Consider the following 18085-nt stretch of genomic DNA (forward strand, 5'->3'; position numbering starts at 1 on the left):
ATGAGACAAAATAAAATAAAATATAAAATAAAATGAAGGACAGGACGGTATTCTAATGGTTGCATGATATTTCATTAGTGCTATGATTAACCTCTAATGTTGGACATTTAAGTGTCATTATAATCAATAATACAGCAACAGACATCTTTGCGCATAAGGCTTTTTCTGTATAGATTGCTAGGAGTGAAATTACCTAGCTAAGAGTATGAATATTTTTAGGGTTCTTAATATATATTGCCAAATCCAAGAGCAATTGTATTCTTGTATCAACAATAAATCAAAGTTTTAAATTTCATGCCTTATTTTGCCAGCATTGGATTTTCTCATTAAAAGAGAAAGGGCTAATTGCATGGGTGCAAATGGCATTTCATTGTTGTTTTGACTTCGTTATTGGTGACACTGAATGTTTACCTAGGTTGTTAATCAGTTAGATTTTCTCTTTTACAGATTGTTTATGTCCTTGGCCCATTTATCTATAAGGTGAGTGAGTAATATTTAAGTTGTTGTTAATGAATTATTAATTTATCATACTAGGCGTAGTCCCCATTCAGTCAATTTTTCTGAAAAATCATTTCCCCTGTTATTCATTATAGCATTTTTAAGCAGAAATTTCAGATTTTTATGAAGTCAAACCTGAGCCTATTGATCTTCCATTGATTCAACACCTTTACTTCTTCCTCATCCAAAGAATTGATTAAAATTTGCTTAAATTTCTCATAGGTATTTATAGTTTTTTATGTGATTTCTAAACCCGTATGGATTTTATGTAAGAAATTCCATGAATTCTGAAGTATATAAAACTATTTATCCTTGCCTCCCCCACTATGCAGATTCAGAGTGTTCATCTTTTTGACTTATGATTTCCTCCTAACAGAGATAGCCAATTTAATAAATGGATGACTTTGATATGTTCATTTTATTTTTCTCAGTATTAAGCCAGTAAACATTTCTCTGAGGGTACCATACTAATCAGTTTTAAATTTTGTGTCATTTTTGTTGTTGCACAGAGATATATGCATATGTGTGTGTATGTTTCAGAAAGATATATTTACTAAAAGTTGGATTCATATAGTGGTATTGATTGTATTTTAAATAATAACTACTATTTGTTTTTCATTTTAAAGGTTGTACATATATACATATATATATACACACTTATAGATACACATATATCTTCATTTAAAAAAATAAAGAGAACAAATGAGCCAAAAAAGTCTCCATATTGTTACCAGTTATTTAAAATTTGATATATTTATCTTTTTCTATCACGCATACACACAATCATACTATATACTTTTTGCATTTATTTGTTTACATAGTGCTTAGGTAGACTGTAATATGCAGATCACTCTCTAAAGATGTATCTATTCAGAATTAAATTTAAATAAGAACCAATATAAATTAGATTTAAACAAGAACCACATTAACTGTGAATTGATTTAGAACAAATTACTTAAAGTTAGTTAACCAGCTAATTTACTTATCTGATAGCTTTAAACAGGGTGTATTTACAATAGAGACTCAACTGTGTAGCCAAACACACTTTGTGGACTATTTGAAAAATCACAGTGGATTAGAACTTGAAATTTGCATACCCTCTTATTCCCTGAATCTCCCCTAGAAGATGCTAGTGAGAGACAAATTAATGAAAATAATAACCATTTTAGGTTCCCCCTAGGAAATAGCTTATGTTGGTGCCATGTAAATATGTAAGATATGTGTTTGTCTTTTTTAGGAAGTTGTGCAGTTTCTAGAAAATAAACATCCAAACCACTATCGAGTCTACAATCTATGCAGTATGTACATTACTCTATATTTTGCTACTGTAGATAGAAAACAGATTACTGCATGTAAGAAGATGACTTTGTTTTTTATATTGCATTTAATCATAAGTATTTGGTGGTGGTGAGGAATGAATTTAAAAATCCCCATCTTGGACTGGCCCCATTTAGTAGAAGGAGTTAGCCCAGCAGCACAAAGTACCCTATGAAGGATGTGGCTTTGGCAGGACCAATGAGGCTGGAGTGGAAGCAAACCATTTTAGGGAAGATCTGTTCTAGCGATATTAGGTTTAGGAAAATCTTTCTGTTTTTCCTGCCAGATTGTGTTATGAGGACATAGACAATTTAACAAATGAGTCTTCTGACCCATCAGCAGTGGCATGTGATGAGAGCAGAGCTCTAGATGGGAAAAAAGCAAAAAACTCTGTAGAAAATAGGTTGTTACCCAGCTTAATACTGTGTCTCTCTTGATTTTTTCCTCTACCTGTATACTCAATAGACATGTTCAGGGGGCAAACATTTTGGTCAGCTACATTTGCCTCTTGTGTGGTTTCTAACTACCCTGCAATAATATAATGAATAGTCTGCTAGAAAGTTAAAAATTATACCTATTAAACAAAAATAAGTTGAGTTTAGGTTACATGAGATGGATAAACCACTACCATCCTTATGTTTTTGAAACCCTTGTGTTTATTTTAGAGCAGGAGGAGCAACTTGGAAAGCTCTTTTTGAAGATAGATAAGGAATTCTAATAAGATATGTTAACTTATTCATAACTTCATCATTTATCGTGTTATTCCCTATAGAGATATGACATACCTATTATTTATTTTAGGTGAAACAGCTTATGATCCTAAGCACTTCCATAATAGGGTCGGTAGAATCATGATTGATGATCATAATGTCCCCACTCTACAGTAAGTTCTATGCTAAGCTGACTATCAGAAGAGGGCTAAATATATTGGGCTTGATTTTTTGAAAATATTTTAACTAAAAATCTTCAACTTGAAGTCAGTGAGATGGTGGTTTTCACCAAGAAATTAAATGAGTGGATGGCTCAAGATCTTGAAAACATCACAGCAATTCACTGTAAAGGAGGCAAAGGTAATAACATTTTCCTTTTTATTTCTCCCTTTCTAAAGACATGTAAATATAGATAAAGTACAAGAACAAGATACATATTGTTATTGATATGTATTAATAATTGTTAGCATTTTTAAATATTAGCTCCAAGGCTGCAAGAAGGGAAGGAGAAAGGAAAGAGGAGAGGAGGAAGGGTAGGAGATAGGGAGAGGATAAGGAAGGGAAGAAAGTAGGAAAAAGGAACTAAAGAAGGTTGAGCATATTTTCCCTTGTTTTCCTAGTATTTGGATTTCTTTATTTTTGGTTTGCCAGTTTATATCTCTCAAAATACCAACAGTCTTTAATTTTAGAATGTCAGAGTACTTTTATTTTATTTAAGGCTGATCTTTTTCATTTTTAAATTAACAAATAAAAAATCAATATATTTATGGTGTACAACATGATGTTTTGATATATGTAAACATTGTGAAATGGCTAAATCAAGCTAATTAACATATGCATTACTCCACATATTTTTGTGTGAGAACATTTAAAATCTGCTGTCACAGCAATTTTCAAGTATACGTTATTATTAACTATGGTCACTATGTTGTACAATAAATTTCCTGAACTTATTCTTCCTGTCTAACTGAAATTTTGCATCCTTTAATCAACATCTCAGGCTGGGCACAGTGGCTCACATCTGTAATCCCAGCACTTTGGGAGGCTGAGGCAGGTGGATCACATGGTGAAGCCCCATCTCTACTAAAAATACAAAACATTAGCCAGCTGTGGTGGCATGCACCTGTAATCCCAGCTACTCAGGAGGCTGAGGCAGAAGAATTGCTTGAACCTGGGAGGCAGAGGTTGCAGTGAGCCGAGATCACCATTGCACTCCAGCCTGAGCAACAAGAACAAAACTCCATCTAAAAAAATAATAATAATAAAGTAAAAACCAACATCTCCACAATCTCCCCAATTTTGTCCCCCCAGTCCCTGGTAACCACCATTCTACTCTCTGCTTCTATGAATCTGACTTTTTTAGATTCCACAAATAAGTGAGACATGCAGTATTTGTCTTTCTATGCCTGGCTTATTTCACTTAGCGTAATGTTCTCCAGGTTCATCCATATTATCTCGAGTGACAGGATATCCTCTAAGGCTGAACAGTATGCCTTTATTTATATATACCACATATTCTTTATCCATTCATCCACTGATGACATTTAGATTGACTCCATAGCTTGGGTATTACGAATAATGCTGCAGTGAACACGGGAGTGCAGATTTCATTTCCTTTGGATATATACCCAGAAGTGGACTCTCCAAATCATATGGTAGTTCTATTTTTGGTTTTTTGAGGAATCTCAGTGCTGTTTTCCATAATAACTACTAATTTACATTCACACCAACAGTGTACAAGGGGGATCCCTTTTCTCTTCATCCTCACCAACTCTTCTTTCGTCTTTTTGTTAATGACCATCCTAACAGGTGTGAGGATGTCTCTTTGTGGTTTTAATTTGCTTTTCCCTAATGATTAATGATGTTTAGCATTTTTTCATTATACCTCTTGGCCATTTGTGTGTCTTCTGTTGGGAAATATCTTTTCAGGTTCTTTGCCCATTTTCTAGAGAAGTAGCTTGTTCTCTTGCTATTGTGTTGTCTGAGTTCCTTTTTTAAAAAAACTGTTAACCTATTATCGAATGTATGCTTTGTAGATATTTTCTCCCATTCTGTAGGTTGTCTCTTTACCCTATAAATGTTTCCTTTGCTGTGCAAAAGTGTTTTAGTTTGATACAGTATCATTTGCCTACTTTTTCTTTTGTTGCCTGTGCTTTTCAGTCATATCCAAAAATATCTTGGCCCAGACCAATGTCAAGAAGATTTTCACCTATGTTTTCTTCTAGTAGTTTTCCAATTTCAGGTTTCACAGTTAAGCATTTACTTTGAGTTGATTTTTGTATATTGGGTGAGATAGGTTGCAATTTCCTTCTTCTGAAAGTGGATATTCAGTTTCCCCAGTATTGTTTATTGAAGAGATTGTCCTTTCCCCATCTTGCATTCTTGGCACCTTTGTTGAACATCAGCTGAGTATAAATGCATGAATTTATTCTGGGCTTTCTATTCTGTTCCATGGGTCTAGATGTCTGTTTTTGTTCCAGTAATATTTAAGGTTGTTCTTAAACTTTGTGAGAAACTTTTAGAGTAAGGAAGCCAACAGAGATGCTATTTCAAAAATTATACTGGAATTTTTATAGTGTAATGATACGAAGAAGTTGACATTGGTGGAGTTAAAATGGGGAAAAAGCCATTTGTAAATCCAACCAATTTAAGTTCAGTTAGGTTTTCTCTCATTCAGGTTTAGGCTTTAAATAATCATCTAAGCATATTTCACAAATTTTGACAAACACAAATAATTACATTTTTAGTGGGCTCTCAATGAATTTTTATATCAAATTCCAGGAAAACATAACACTGTAAACTGACTTATATAATTCAGTAAAATCAAGTTTTAGTCTTATTGGCTAGTTTCAAGCCCGTTAGTTAATATACAGGTTCTGTGTTTAGCTGTATATTAGTTAATATACAGGTTCTGTGTTTAGCTCTACAGGTTGGAATATTGTATATAAACTGGCAATTTACAATACCGTAGTTAAGTATATAGCGGTTGAATCATTTGAAATTGCCAGTTTTTAACCATCTTTTGCTTTAAAAATGGCCATTTCACATTGCCCAACCTAAAATGTTATTATTCAAGAAGTTAGCATCAGTTTTCTATTAACTAATGCTAATTCCTTGCTTGAAGGAAAACATTCATTTCAAATTTGACTTTTTTCTTTTTTGCTGAGAGGGGGTTTACATTATTCTGTGTTCACATAATATTTTGTTGATTTTGTTAAAGGTTGTTTAGAGGGCTAATATTCAGCTGGTATGTACCAGAGCAGCCTCTTTTTTGTGTGTTCATTCATATTAGTCTTGCTGTCTTCTGGTTGGTTGCTGCCTGCAGGTTACCAGTAGTATCATGATAGTAAAAATAGTTTATATTGATTTATAGGAGTTCTTTAAAGAATCTGAATGCCAATTTTTCTTAGTATTGCAATTATATTCTCCCCACATGTTGCCTTTTAAATTTGATTGTGATTTATTTTGTTGTACAAAAGTTTGTAAATTTTTGTTTTGTTTTGAGACATGATCTCGCTCTGTCACTCAGGCTGGAGTGCAGTGGCACGATCTCGGCTCATTACAGCCTGAACTTCCTGGGGCTCAAGCCCCTCTGAGTAAGTGGGACTACAGGTGAGTGTCACCATGCCTGGCTAATTTTTGTATTTTTTATAGAGACAGGGTCTCACTGTGTTGCCCAGACTGGTCTCGAATTCCTGGACTCAAGTGATCCACCCACCTCAGCTTCCCAAAGTGCTGGGATTACAGGCATGAGCCATCATGCCCGGAGAGAAGTTTGTAATTTTGAATATGGTAAAATTTGTTTATCTATGTGTGTGTATGTATTTCATGCTTTTCTGTCATGTTTATGAAATTCACCCCTACACTGATATAGTAAAGATATTCCACATTTCTTCAAAAATATTCAAGTTCCATTTTTAATATTTGGGTCTTTGATCTAATTGGAAGTTGGGGGAAGTGTTTTTTTCATATAGATAGCCAATTGTCCTAACACCATCAATTGCATGCTATTTTGTTCTCCATTAATTTGTAATCCCTCTCAGTAATATACTAAGTTTCTATAAATATTCAAAACTGTTTCTAAGTTCTCTCTACCACACTTTTGTAATTATTGTAGCTTTATAATATGGTTTGATAAAGACAGAATTGTCTTGCTCTTCTTGGAACGTTATTATTACATTCAATTTTAAAATCATTTTATGAAGTGCCATAATAAAACACTTTTAGGATTTTTATTGGAACTACATTGAATTTATAGATTAACTTGAGAGAACTGACAACTTTGCGATATTGAGTTGTACATGTGAATCATCTTGTTCATTCTTTAATAATATTTTATACTTTTTTTCATCATGTCTTTGCACATCTTTTCAAAACTTCATTCCTACACAAATTGTGACTGAAAATGGAATCTCTTTTTTTCTATTACATTTGGGTTGTTTCCAGTTTTTATTGTGATAAATTATGTTTTTTGTTTTTTGTTTAGAGATGAGGTCTCACTCTGTCACCCAGGCTGGAGTGCAGTGGCATGATCTCAGTTCATTGCAACCTCCGCCTCCTGGGTTCAAGCAATTCTCGCGCCTGAGCCTCCAGAGTAGCTGGGATTACAGGCGTCCACCACCATATCCAGCTAATTTTGTATTTTTAATAGCGATGGGGTTTTGCCATGTTGTGCAGGCTGGTCTCTAACTCCTGACCTCAAGTGATATGCCTGCCTCTGCCTCCCAAAGTGCTGGGATTACAGGCATGAGCCCCCATGCCCAGCCCAATAATACTGCTTTTAAAAATACATGTTTCTTGTTGCACCTGTGGCCACATTTTTGTTGAGTGTATACCTCAGACTAAAATTGTTCTGTCTTAGGGTAATGAATCTTGAACTTTACTTGATAATGTCACCTGTTTTCTAAAACAGTTGTACCAATTTTTACTCCACTGGTATTGTACACTTCAAGCATTCCATATCTTCCCCAATACTTGCAATTCTGAGTATTTTTATTTTTAGCCTTTGGGTGTTTGTGTGATGGCATCTTATGGTGGTGATCATTTGCATTTCTATAATTACTAATAAGATTGAGGAAGTTTTCTTAAGATTATTAAATATTTGGATATCCTTTATGTAAAGTAACTTTTTAATTTTCTTAACCATTTTTCTCCTGGATTATTCATCTTTTTTCTCCTGATTGTAGGAGTTCTTTATGTATTCTGATTTCAATTCTGTTATTGGTCATAAATGTATTAAAGAAAACTTTTCTGCTCTGTGATTTGCCTTTTCTCTCTCTCAGGAGTATCTTTTGGTTAACAGAAGTTCTTAGTTGTCTTACCATCATAGGTATCATGCCTTCCCTTTATAAAGTTTGTGTTTTTGTGTCCTGATTAAGACAATTTTCCTTGAGTTTAAAGGACATTTTACTACTATATTTTCTTCGAGAAGGTTCATTCCTTTTAAAATTGATTTATGTGTGTGGTGTGAGGAAGACATCAGGTTTCATCTTTTTCCATGTATGGCTATCCAGTTATTCCAGCACACTGGTTCAGAAGATTTTCATTTCTTTACTACCCTGAAGAACGTGAATCTGTTTCTGACCTTTCTATTCTGTTCATTGATTTTTCATCTGTGTGCCAATAGCACAACTATCTTACTGTAGCTTTCTAATACGTCCTCATCATCTTTTTCTTTTTCTTCACAATCGTTTGGGTATTTTAGGTCATCTATATTTCCATATAAATTTGGGAATCAACTAGTCAAATTACACACACTGGATAGAAATTTGTTTGGAATTGCATTGAATTTATAGACTGGGGAGAATTGAATCTTTACAATATTGACTCATCCAACCCATGAACAGAGGTATTCTCTCATTTAGTTAGGTCCTCTTCAATTTCTCTTTATAATGCTTTCTCATTTTCTGTATAGAAAGCTTGCATATTTTTGGTGAGATTTATTCTTGGATGTTTTTGTGGTTATTTAAATGATATCCCTTTAAAATGTTTATTTTCTAAATGTTTTTTATTGTTTTAAATGCAGTTCATTTTATTTATTAATCTTGCAATTAGCAACTTTCCTAACTCGCTTTTTTTTTTTTTTTTTTTTTTTTTTTTTTTGAGGTAGCGTCTCATTCTGTCACCCAGGCAGGAGTGCAGTGGCATGATCACGGCTCAGTACAGCCTCAACCTCCCTGGGCTCAGGTGATCCTCCTATATCAGCCTCTTGAGTAGCTAGCACTGCAGGCAGGTGCCACCATGCCCAGCTATTTTTTTCATTTTTTTGTAGAGATGGGGTTTCGCTATGTTGTCCAGGTTGGTCTCAAACTCCTGCACTCAAGTGATCTGCCAGCCTCAGCCTCCGCCTCCCAAAGTGCTAGGACTGTAGGCCTGAGCCACCATGCCCAGCCTAAACTCACTTATTAGTTCTACTAATTCATCTATAGATTCTTTTGGATTTTATGGTACATGATTACATCATATGAAAATAATAAATTGTATTTTTTCCATTTCAGTCATTTATCTCCCCTAGCACTGGCTAGAACCTTCAGTACAGTGTAGAATTAGAAGTGGCAATAGCAGCCATCAACATACAGTTCCATTCTCAAAGGAAAAGCTTTCAACATCTCTCCAATTGCTTTATGACTCTGTGTGTGTGTGTGTGTGTGTGTGTGTGTGTATTAACTACCATTTATCGATTAAGAAATTCCTTCCTTGGCTGGGCGCCATGGCTTGCACCTGTAATCCCAGTACTTTGGGAAGCCCAGTGGGGGCAGATCACTTGAGGCCAGGAGTTTAAGACCAGCCTAGGCAACATGGTGAAACCCTGTCTCTACTAAAAAATACAAAAATTTGCCAGGTGTGGTGGCACATGCCTGTAATGCCAGCTACTCTGGCTGAGGCACGGGAATCACTTGAACCCAGGAAGCAGAGGTTGCAGTGAGCCAAGATCACACCACTGCTCTCCAGCCTGGATGACAGAGTGAGACTCTGTCTCAAAAAGCGAAACAAAAAAAAAAAAAAAAAGAAAGAAAAAAGAAATTCGTTTAGCTTGCTAAGTGTTTTTTTTTTTTTTTAATCATGAATGGATGTTGAATTCTTAAAGATTTTTCTGAATCTTTGAGATGATAATTTTTCTACTTTATCCTATAAATAAATGTGGTTAATTACATTGATTAAGTGGTAAACAAACATATTTCTGGAATAAACGTAATTTAGTTGTGCTGTATTATTTTGTTAAATATTTATTAAATTATTTTATTATTAAATTGCTGGATTCTGTTTGTTAATATTTTGTTTAGGATTTTGAAATTCATGTCATCCAGGCGATTGGTTATAATTTTCCTTTCTCATAGTTTTTTCAAATCTTGGCTTCGTAAAATGAGTTAGATTTCATTTTCTCTGTTTTTAATCTCTGGGTAAATTTATGCATGCTGATTTTTTTCCTTCTTAAGTGTAAAGTGAAATTCACCAGTGAACTCACATTGGCCTAGAGTTTTCTCTGGAGAGAAGTCTTTAAATTATGGCTCAATTCCATATATAGAATGTTTTTATAATTTTATTTCTTTTGCCCATTTTGGTAGATTATAGTTTTCCCAGCATTTGTCCATTTAATCTAACTCTGCAAATGTCTGGACATCAAATTGTTCACAATATCATTTTACCATTTTAATGTCTACAGAGGTGTTCCCTTTTTTATTCCTGACATTGCTTTCTTGGTGCCTTCTCCCCTTTTTTTCTTTTGATTAGTCTCACCAGGGATTTATCAATTTTACTGGTCTTTTAAAAGTACCAAATTTTTGGCCTTATTGGTGGTCTCTATTTTTTATTTATTTTTTATTTCCTCAATTACTATGATATTTAGTATTTTCTTCTGTAGGGTTAATTTTTTCTTTTCCTGACTTCTTGACATGGATAATTCTTAGAGTGTCAACCACTCTCTTTTCTATTTACCATTTAAGGCTACAAGTTTTCCTCTAAGAATTGCTTTAGCTTCATCCCATAAATTTTTATTTGTAGTGTTTTTATTTTACTTAGTTCAAACTATTTTCCAACTTTGTGCTTGTTTTTTTTTTGACCCATGAGTAATGTAGAAGTATACTTCCTTATTTCCAAACATATGAGAATTTTGTATTTATCTTTAAATTTTTGATTTCTGATTATATTGTGTTGTGGACACAGAACATACTATGTATTTTTTTCTTTTTTAGTTATTTGAAATTTGTTTAGACTTGCTTTATGGCCCAGAATTGGTCGATATTGTCAAATGTTTTCTGTACATTTGAAAAGAACATGTATTATGCATTGTTGAGAACAGCGTTCTATGTACATCTATTTTATTTAACTCTTCTATTTTCCTACTGACATTCTGTTTTCATTTGATTGAATTTTAATAATATAATTCTTTCCTTCTCACCCTCTGTCATTACCTTGGAAGTCATATACTCCTTTTCTGTGTTTTTATTAATTACTGTAAATATTTCAACCTGCATCCTTGATTTAGCTATTAATTTTTGTTTATGTTGAGCCTGCATCTAGAAATCTTCCTAAACTCTCTCATTAGATTAAGGAGTTATTCTAAAGATTTACTTACTACACTGACTTTCTACACTGGTTAGGCTCTGCAGTATACTGTTAAATGGAAGCAGTGAAGAGAGGGCATTTTTGTTTAATTCCAGGCTTTAAAGAAAATGCTGTCAATATGATGTCATTAATATGATGTTCCTGGTAGGTATTTTGGTAGATTCTCTTTGTTGAGTTAAGGAAGTTTCCTAGTTGTTGTTAATTTTTGAAGTCACAGGTGCAGGCTGAATTTTAGTGAATGCTTTTTCCTGCATTAATTGAGATAATTGTAAGGTATGTCTTCTTTAATCAATGAATATGGTAAATTGCATTAATATAGATTTCTGATATAGGATGATTCTTGTATTTTTTATTATTTGATTTTAATGGGCAAAAGACTTTTTTTTCTTTTTGAGCTTAGATTTTTGGTATAACTTAACTTTTAGATTTGGAAGTACATATGCAGGTTTATTGGTAATATTGTGTGATGCTGAGGTTTGGGGTGTGATTGATTGCATCACCCAGGTACTGAGCACAGGACCCAATAGTTAGTTTTTCACCCTGTGCCCTTTTCTGCTGTGCCCCCTCTAGAACTCCCCAGGGTCCATTATTGCCACCTTGGTGTCCATGAGCACCCATTGTTTAGCTTTCACTTATGAGTGACAACATATGGTATTTGGTTTTTTATTCCTGCATTAATTTGCTCAGGATAATGACTTCCAGCTGCATCCATGATGCTGCAAAGGAAATGATTTCTTTTTTTTTTTTTTTTTTTGAGATGGAGTTTCACTCTTCTTGCCCAGGCTGGAGTGCAATGGCGCAATCTTGGCTCACTGCAACCTCCACCTCCCAGATTCAAGTGATTCTCCTGCCTCAGCCTCCCAAGTAGCTGGGATTACAAGCACCTGCCACCACGCCCAGCTAATTTTTGTATTTTTAGTAGAGATGGGGTTTCACTAAGTTGGCCAGGCTGCTCTCGAACTCCTAACCTCAGGTGATCTACCCACCTCAGCCTCCCAAAGTGCTGGGACTACAGGCATGAGCCACCACGCCCAGCATGTTTTTTTGTTTGTTTGTTTGTTTTTTGAGATGGAGTCTTGCTCTGTCACCCATGCTGGAATGCAGTGGTGCAATCTCGGTCACTGCAACCTCTGCCTCCTGGGTTCAAGCAATTCTCCTGCCTCAGCCTTCTGAGTCACTGGGATTACAGGTATGTGCCACCACGCCTGGCTAATTTTTGTATTTTTAGTAAAGACGGAGTTTCAGTATGTTGGCCAGGCTAGTCTTGAACTCCTGACCTCAACTGATCTGCCTGCCTTGGCCTCCCAAAGTGCTGGGATTACAGATGTGAGCCACTGCACCTGGCCCATGGCTCTATTTTGAAATATGTTCCTTTGATTCCTAGTTTCTTGAGTGTTTTTTTTAATCAAGAAAGATGTTGAATTTTATCAAAAGCTTTTTTTTCTGCATCTATTGAGATGATCATGTGGTTTCTGTTTAATTCTGTTTGTGTGGTGAATCACATTTATTGGTTTGCATGTGCTGAACCTTGTATCCTTGGAATGAAGCTTACTTGATCATGAACTTTTTGACATGCTGTTGGATTTGGTTTGCCAGTATTTTGTTAAGGATTTTTGTGGCTGTCTTCATCGTTGAGATTACCCTTTAGTTTTCTTTTTTTTACTGTGTCTTCGCCAGGTTTTGGTTTCAGGGTGATGCAGGATTCATGCAATGAATTAGGGAAGAGTCCCTCCTCAATTTTTTGGAATAGTTTCAGTAGAACTGGTACCAGTTCTTCTTTGTATAGTAGATAGAATTCAGCTATGAATACATCTGATCTGGGCTTTTTTGGTTCATAGGTGTTTTATTTTTCTTTTTTTTCGAGATGGAGTCTTACTCTGTTGTCCAGGCTGGAGTGCAGTGGCATGATCTTGGCTCACTGCAACCTCCACCTCCTGGGTTCAAGCAATTCTCCTGCCTCAGCCTCCCGAGTAGCTAGGATTACAGGCACCTGCCACCACACCTGGCTAATTTTTGTATTTTTAGTAGCAACGGGTTTTCACCATATTGGCCAGGCTGGTCTCAAACTCCTGACCTTGTGATCTGCCCATCTGCCTCAGCTTCCCAAAATGCTGGGAGTTCTTTAGGTTTCTATTAGGTCCAATTGGTCAAGTGTTGAATTTAAGTCCAGAATTTCTGTGTTAGTTTTCAGTCTTTATGATCTGTGTAATGTTATCAGTGGGGTGTTGAAGTCCCCTGACTATTGTTGTGTGGCTGTCTTTTCATAGGTCTAGAAGTATCTGTTTTATTAACCTGGGTGAGCCAATGTTGGGTACATATATATTTAGGATAGTTAAGGCTTCTTGTTGAATTGAACTCCATATCATTATGTAATGCTCTTCTTTGTCCTTTTTTGCTATTGTTGGTTTAAAGCCTTTTTTTATCTGTTTTAGGAATAGTGACTCCTGATCTTTTTTGTGTTTTCTCTGTGTGATAGATCTTTCTTCAACCCTTTACGTTGAACCTATTGGTATTGTTACATGTGAGATGGGTCTCTTGAAGACAGCAGACAGATGGGTTTTGTTTTTTTAATCCAACTTGCCACTCTGTGACTTTTCTTTCTTTCTTTCTTTTTTTTTTTTTTTTTTTTTTTTTTTCAGAATCTCGCTCTGTCATCAGGCTAAAGTGCAGTGGCATGATATTGGCTCACTGCAACCTCTGACTCCCGGGTTCAAGTGATTCTCCTGCCTCAGCCTCCTGAGTAGCTGGGATTATAGGCATGTGCCATTACGCCTGGCTAATTTTTATATTTTTAGTAAAGACAGGGTTTTACCACATCGGGCAGGATGGTCTCGATCTCCTGACCTCGTGATCTGCCCGCCTTGGCCTCCCAAAGTGCTGGGATTACAGGAATAGCCACCGCACCCAGCCCACTCTGTGACTTTTAAGTGGTGTGTTTACATTCAAGGTTACTATTGACGTGAGCTTTTCACCCTATCATGAAATTGTTAGCTGGTTTTTTTGTACTTTCTATTGTGTGGTTGTTTTATAGGGTCTGTGAGCGGTGTACTTCAGTGTGTTTTTATGATAGCAGGTATCATTCTTTCATTTCCACGTTTAGAACTCCCTTAGGCATCTCTTGTAAGACTGGTCTAGTGGTAATGAACTCTCTTGGCATTTGCTTCTCTAGAAAAATGTTTTTATTTCTCCTTCACTCATGAAGCTTAGTTTGGCAGGATGTGAATCTCTTGATTATAATTTATTTTAAGAATTCTGAAAATAGATCCCTCAATCTCTCCTGGCTTGTAAGGTTTCTGCTGAGAAGTCTGCTGTTATCCTGATGGGGCTACCTTTGTATGTGATCTGGCCTTTTTCTCCAGTGCCTTTAGGGCTTTTTCTTTGACAGTGACCTTGGACAGTCTGGTGAGTTTATGCCTTGGTAATGCTCATTTTTTATAGTATCTCACAGGCACTGTCTGGCTTTACTGTACTTAGATGTCTGTCTAGCAAGATTCAAGAAATTTTCTTGAATTATTCCATCAACTATGTTTTCCAGGTTGTTTTCTTTTTCTCTTTCTCTCTAGGGCATGCCAGTAATTCCTAGGTTTGATCACTTTACATAATCTCATATTTCTGACTTTCTTCACTTTTAAAAAATCTTTTTTCTTTATTTTTGTCTGACTGGATTAGTTCAAAAGACCAGTCTTCAAGCTCTGAAATTATGTTTTCTGCTTTGTCCAGTCTATTGGATAAAGCTTTCAGTTGTATTTTGAAATTCCTTAAGTGAGTTTTTTTAATTCTAGAAGTTCTGATTGATTTCCTATTAAGATGTTTATCTCTTCCTTCATTTCCCAGATTGATGTAGAAGTTTCTTTTTGTTGATTTCAACCTTGAATCTCATTGAGCTTCCTCACAACCCAAGCTTTGAATTGCTTATTGTCATTTCTGAGTTTTCATTTGGGTAGGAAGCATTGCCAGAGAGCTAGTGTGATCCTTTGGTAGTGTCACTACATTCAGATTTCTCATGGTGCCAGAATTCTTGCTTGGGTCCTTCTCATCTGGAGATGCTAGCACTTCTAATTTGTGTAATTATTTTTGTTTGAGTAGGATTTTTCTTTTTCTTTCCTTTCCTATAATATTATTGTTTTTTTTTCTTCTTTCCCTTTCCCTGCTCCCTAGGGGGTGTGACTGTAGAGCATGCTGGGTAGGGTCTTTTGGCTTTGCTTCTGTAGCCCCATGCACTTCCGTCGGCAGGTTTTATATTGGGTGTGTGGTTTGACCGACAAGCCAGTAGATGGCGCCATGGGTAAGAGCTGGCTGTTGGCAGTGCCGCTGGCTATGTACTTGATCCTTGTCTATTGGGAGGAGCTCTCTGTTTCCCCAGGCAATGGGCTGATTTCCTGAGTACACATTAATCTGAGCTCCCTCAGCCCTAGGGGTAGGGGGATTGGGGGCACAAGATGGGTGGGGCCAGATAGGGAAGATTTCCCCAGTGTTGTCCTGCTCCCAGTCCAAGTTTGGGAAAATGCCGGCAGCGTTTCCCTGTGTCGTTCCCCCACAAAGTCTCCAAGTCTCTCCTCAAATGAGCTCCAAGGCTTGGGAGAAACAATCTCTTCCTCTGCCCGGGTTGCGTGGATCTCCAGTGGAAAGGTGAGACAGAGGGATGCTGTCTGCCTCTCCCACATACTGAGGCTTCACTCACTTTTATCAGTCGAATGCTGTCCTGAGGGCTGCTTGCCTGCATTGTCCTCCCCAGGATCTGGGATGTCCTTCGTAATTCCGGGGAATTGCCATTTTCTTTCTTGAATTAAAGCCCACAGAGTTGGTCTTTATGTACTTGCTTGCTATTTCCAAATGACTGAGGCATGCTAAAAGCCTGTAATCTGCCACCTTGGAAAAAACATCCTTGCATCCTTAAGCAAAATGGCACTTGGTGTTGATACATGGTGTTTCTACATTGCTGAATTCACTTTGAAAATATATGTATATTTTTAAATCTACATTTATATGTGAGACTGGTGTAAAATTATCTTTTCTTCTACTATATTTGTGCAATTTTGGAATCAGTTATATTAATCTACTAAATGAGTTGGGAATTTTTCTTTTTTCTATTATCCAAAAAAATTATAAAAGACATAATTGTTGCTTTCTTACAGATTTAGTAAAAACCTCATCGTGTCCTTTTGTGGAGAGATGGTGAGAGATATTTTTACTGTAAATGTAATTTGCGTAGTTTTCACCTGTGAGGCGGAGGTTGCAATGAGCCAAGATTGTGCCACTGCACTCCAGCCTGCGTGACACAGCAAGACCCTGTCTCAAAAAAAAGAAAGAAAATCAACTTAAAATGCACTCCTTGAATATTTCTGAGTGTATTTTTATACCACGTATGTTCCTTGAACTAACTTCTTTTCTTTTCTAGGAAGAACCGGAACTATGGTTTACGCCTGCCTTGTTGCCTCTGAAATATTTTTAACTGCAGAGGTATGAAAGATGTTCTACAAACTTTGTCTTATGATGATTGAGTTTGCTAGTTCTGAAACATCACTGGTAGGACATTAAGATGATTATTTTAGTCATGGTGCTTAGTAAAATTATAATTAGAGAAGCAGTTTTTAGAAAGTCTGTTTTTGATACTTTCTTGTTTAACGTGCACTAGTTAGTAGCTGACTTCAGAATCTCTTTGGGCCAGGACTAGAGTGAGGTCAATGAGGTGCAAAATTTAAGGGAATGCTAAAAATTGTAATGATTAAAATAAATAATTTTAATGCAATATTTTAATAAAAATTAATGCAAAAAATCTATGATGTATACAATAGCAACATTTTAAATAAAGACAAGACCTGATGGGGCAGGATTAAGGTGAGGGGAGTAAAGCTAACAATTTCATGATAGGGTGAAAAGCTCACCTTTTACACAGAAAAAAACATTCAGTAATCAAGATGCTTCCCTCACTTCACCTGGCCCTGCTCTTACTCCTGCCGGTACCATGACTTCTTCCTTCCTCGTGAGAATAGTATCAAGCTTAATTAGATAAATTCTGCAAAGAGCCTTGCCCATCCTCACAACTCTTAGGTAGATAAAAAGCAACATTTCGCAACTCAAAACAAAGCCTCTCCTGAATGTAAATATCTTTGCTTAGTCAATACATGTGGAGTCTGTGACCTCTAGAAATTTCTGATAAGACGAGGTGGGCTGTTTCCACTTAAAGCAGAGTTCTCAGTCATTTTTCTTTCTGCCATTTTCTTGCTGAGATGCTACCATTTCCAGCAGCTGTGCTGGAGTTGTTTGGCCTGCAGTCTAGGGAAGAGGTGGTGGTTGTGCACAGTGCCCAAACTCCAATTCCACCACCTTTGCTTTCTCTCATTTGAGATACACAGATTTTGAAAATGGGTGTTCTAGGATGGTGTTTTTCAAGCTATGGATCATGATTTATCAGTGAGTTTTAAAGTTACTGGGTTGTAACTGACATCTTTTAAAAATAAAATGGAATAGAGCAGAATAGAAAATATCAAAAGGCTTAAATATTGGGGGGGGGTGTGTGTGTGTGTGTGTGTGTGTGTGTGTGTGTGTGTGTGTGTGTGTCTCCTAGGTTTATTAATGTGGATTGCAGCTTAAAAAACAAAAGGTTTGAAAGTCATTGACAGCCATTGATCCAGAGCCCTAGACTGAGATCCAGGGACCTGTATTCCAGGCCTGTGCTGCTTCTAAGTGGCTGCAGCATCTCCATGGCAGATTGCTTGGCTTTCTTTTGGTCTCAGTGTTGTCATTTGTCATATGGAAAGAAGGGTTGGACCAAATGCTTTTTAAGGTCTTTCCAGCTCTAAAATTTTATGAGTGTATGAATCCTTGAATGAGAGAAGTCCTAATTTTGTTATTTTCGGTAGCCTCTGCCCAAAGATCACTCGGCTGGGCACGGGTGGCTCACGCCTGTAATCCCAGCACTTTGGGAGGCTGAGGCAGGCGGATCATGAGGTCAGGAGTTTGAGAGCAGCCTGGCCAACATGGTGAAACCCCTA

General features: G+C 36.4%; 1 protein-coding gene across 17 annotated transcripts in view; it reads left to right on the forward strand.

The window, feature by feature from the left end:
- LOC103889448 (phosphatidylinositol 3,4,5-trisphosphate 3-phosphatase TPTE2-like) overlaps window positions 1–18085 on the forward strand; it is a 151078-nt gene that overhangs the window by 106136 nt on the left and 26857 nt on the right. For 11 of the 17 annotated variants that reach the window (XM_063714763.1, XM_063714762.1, XM_063714766.1 and 8 more), the window contains 6 exons: window positions 448–480; window positions 1736–1796; window positions 2617–2698; window positions 2797–2885; window positions 6180–6317; window positions 16489–16550. In XM_063714763.1, coding sequence (XP_063570833.1) covers window positions 448–480; window positions 1736–1796; window positions 2617–2698; window positions 2797–2885; window positions 6180–6317; window positions 16489–16550 — 465 coding nt within the window. The other 6 variants (XM_063714774.1, XM_063714771.1, XM_063714770.1 and 3 more) reach the window with 5 other exon arrangements.

This window comes from Pongo abelii, chromosome 14 (assembly GCF_028885655.2).
Source record: "Pongo abelii isolate AG06213 chromosome 14, NHGRI_mPonAbe1-v2.0_pri, whole genome shotgun sequence".
NCBI lineage: Eukaryota > Metazoa > Chordata > Mammalia > Primates > Hominidae > Pongo > Pongo abelii.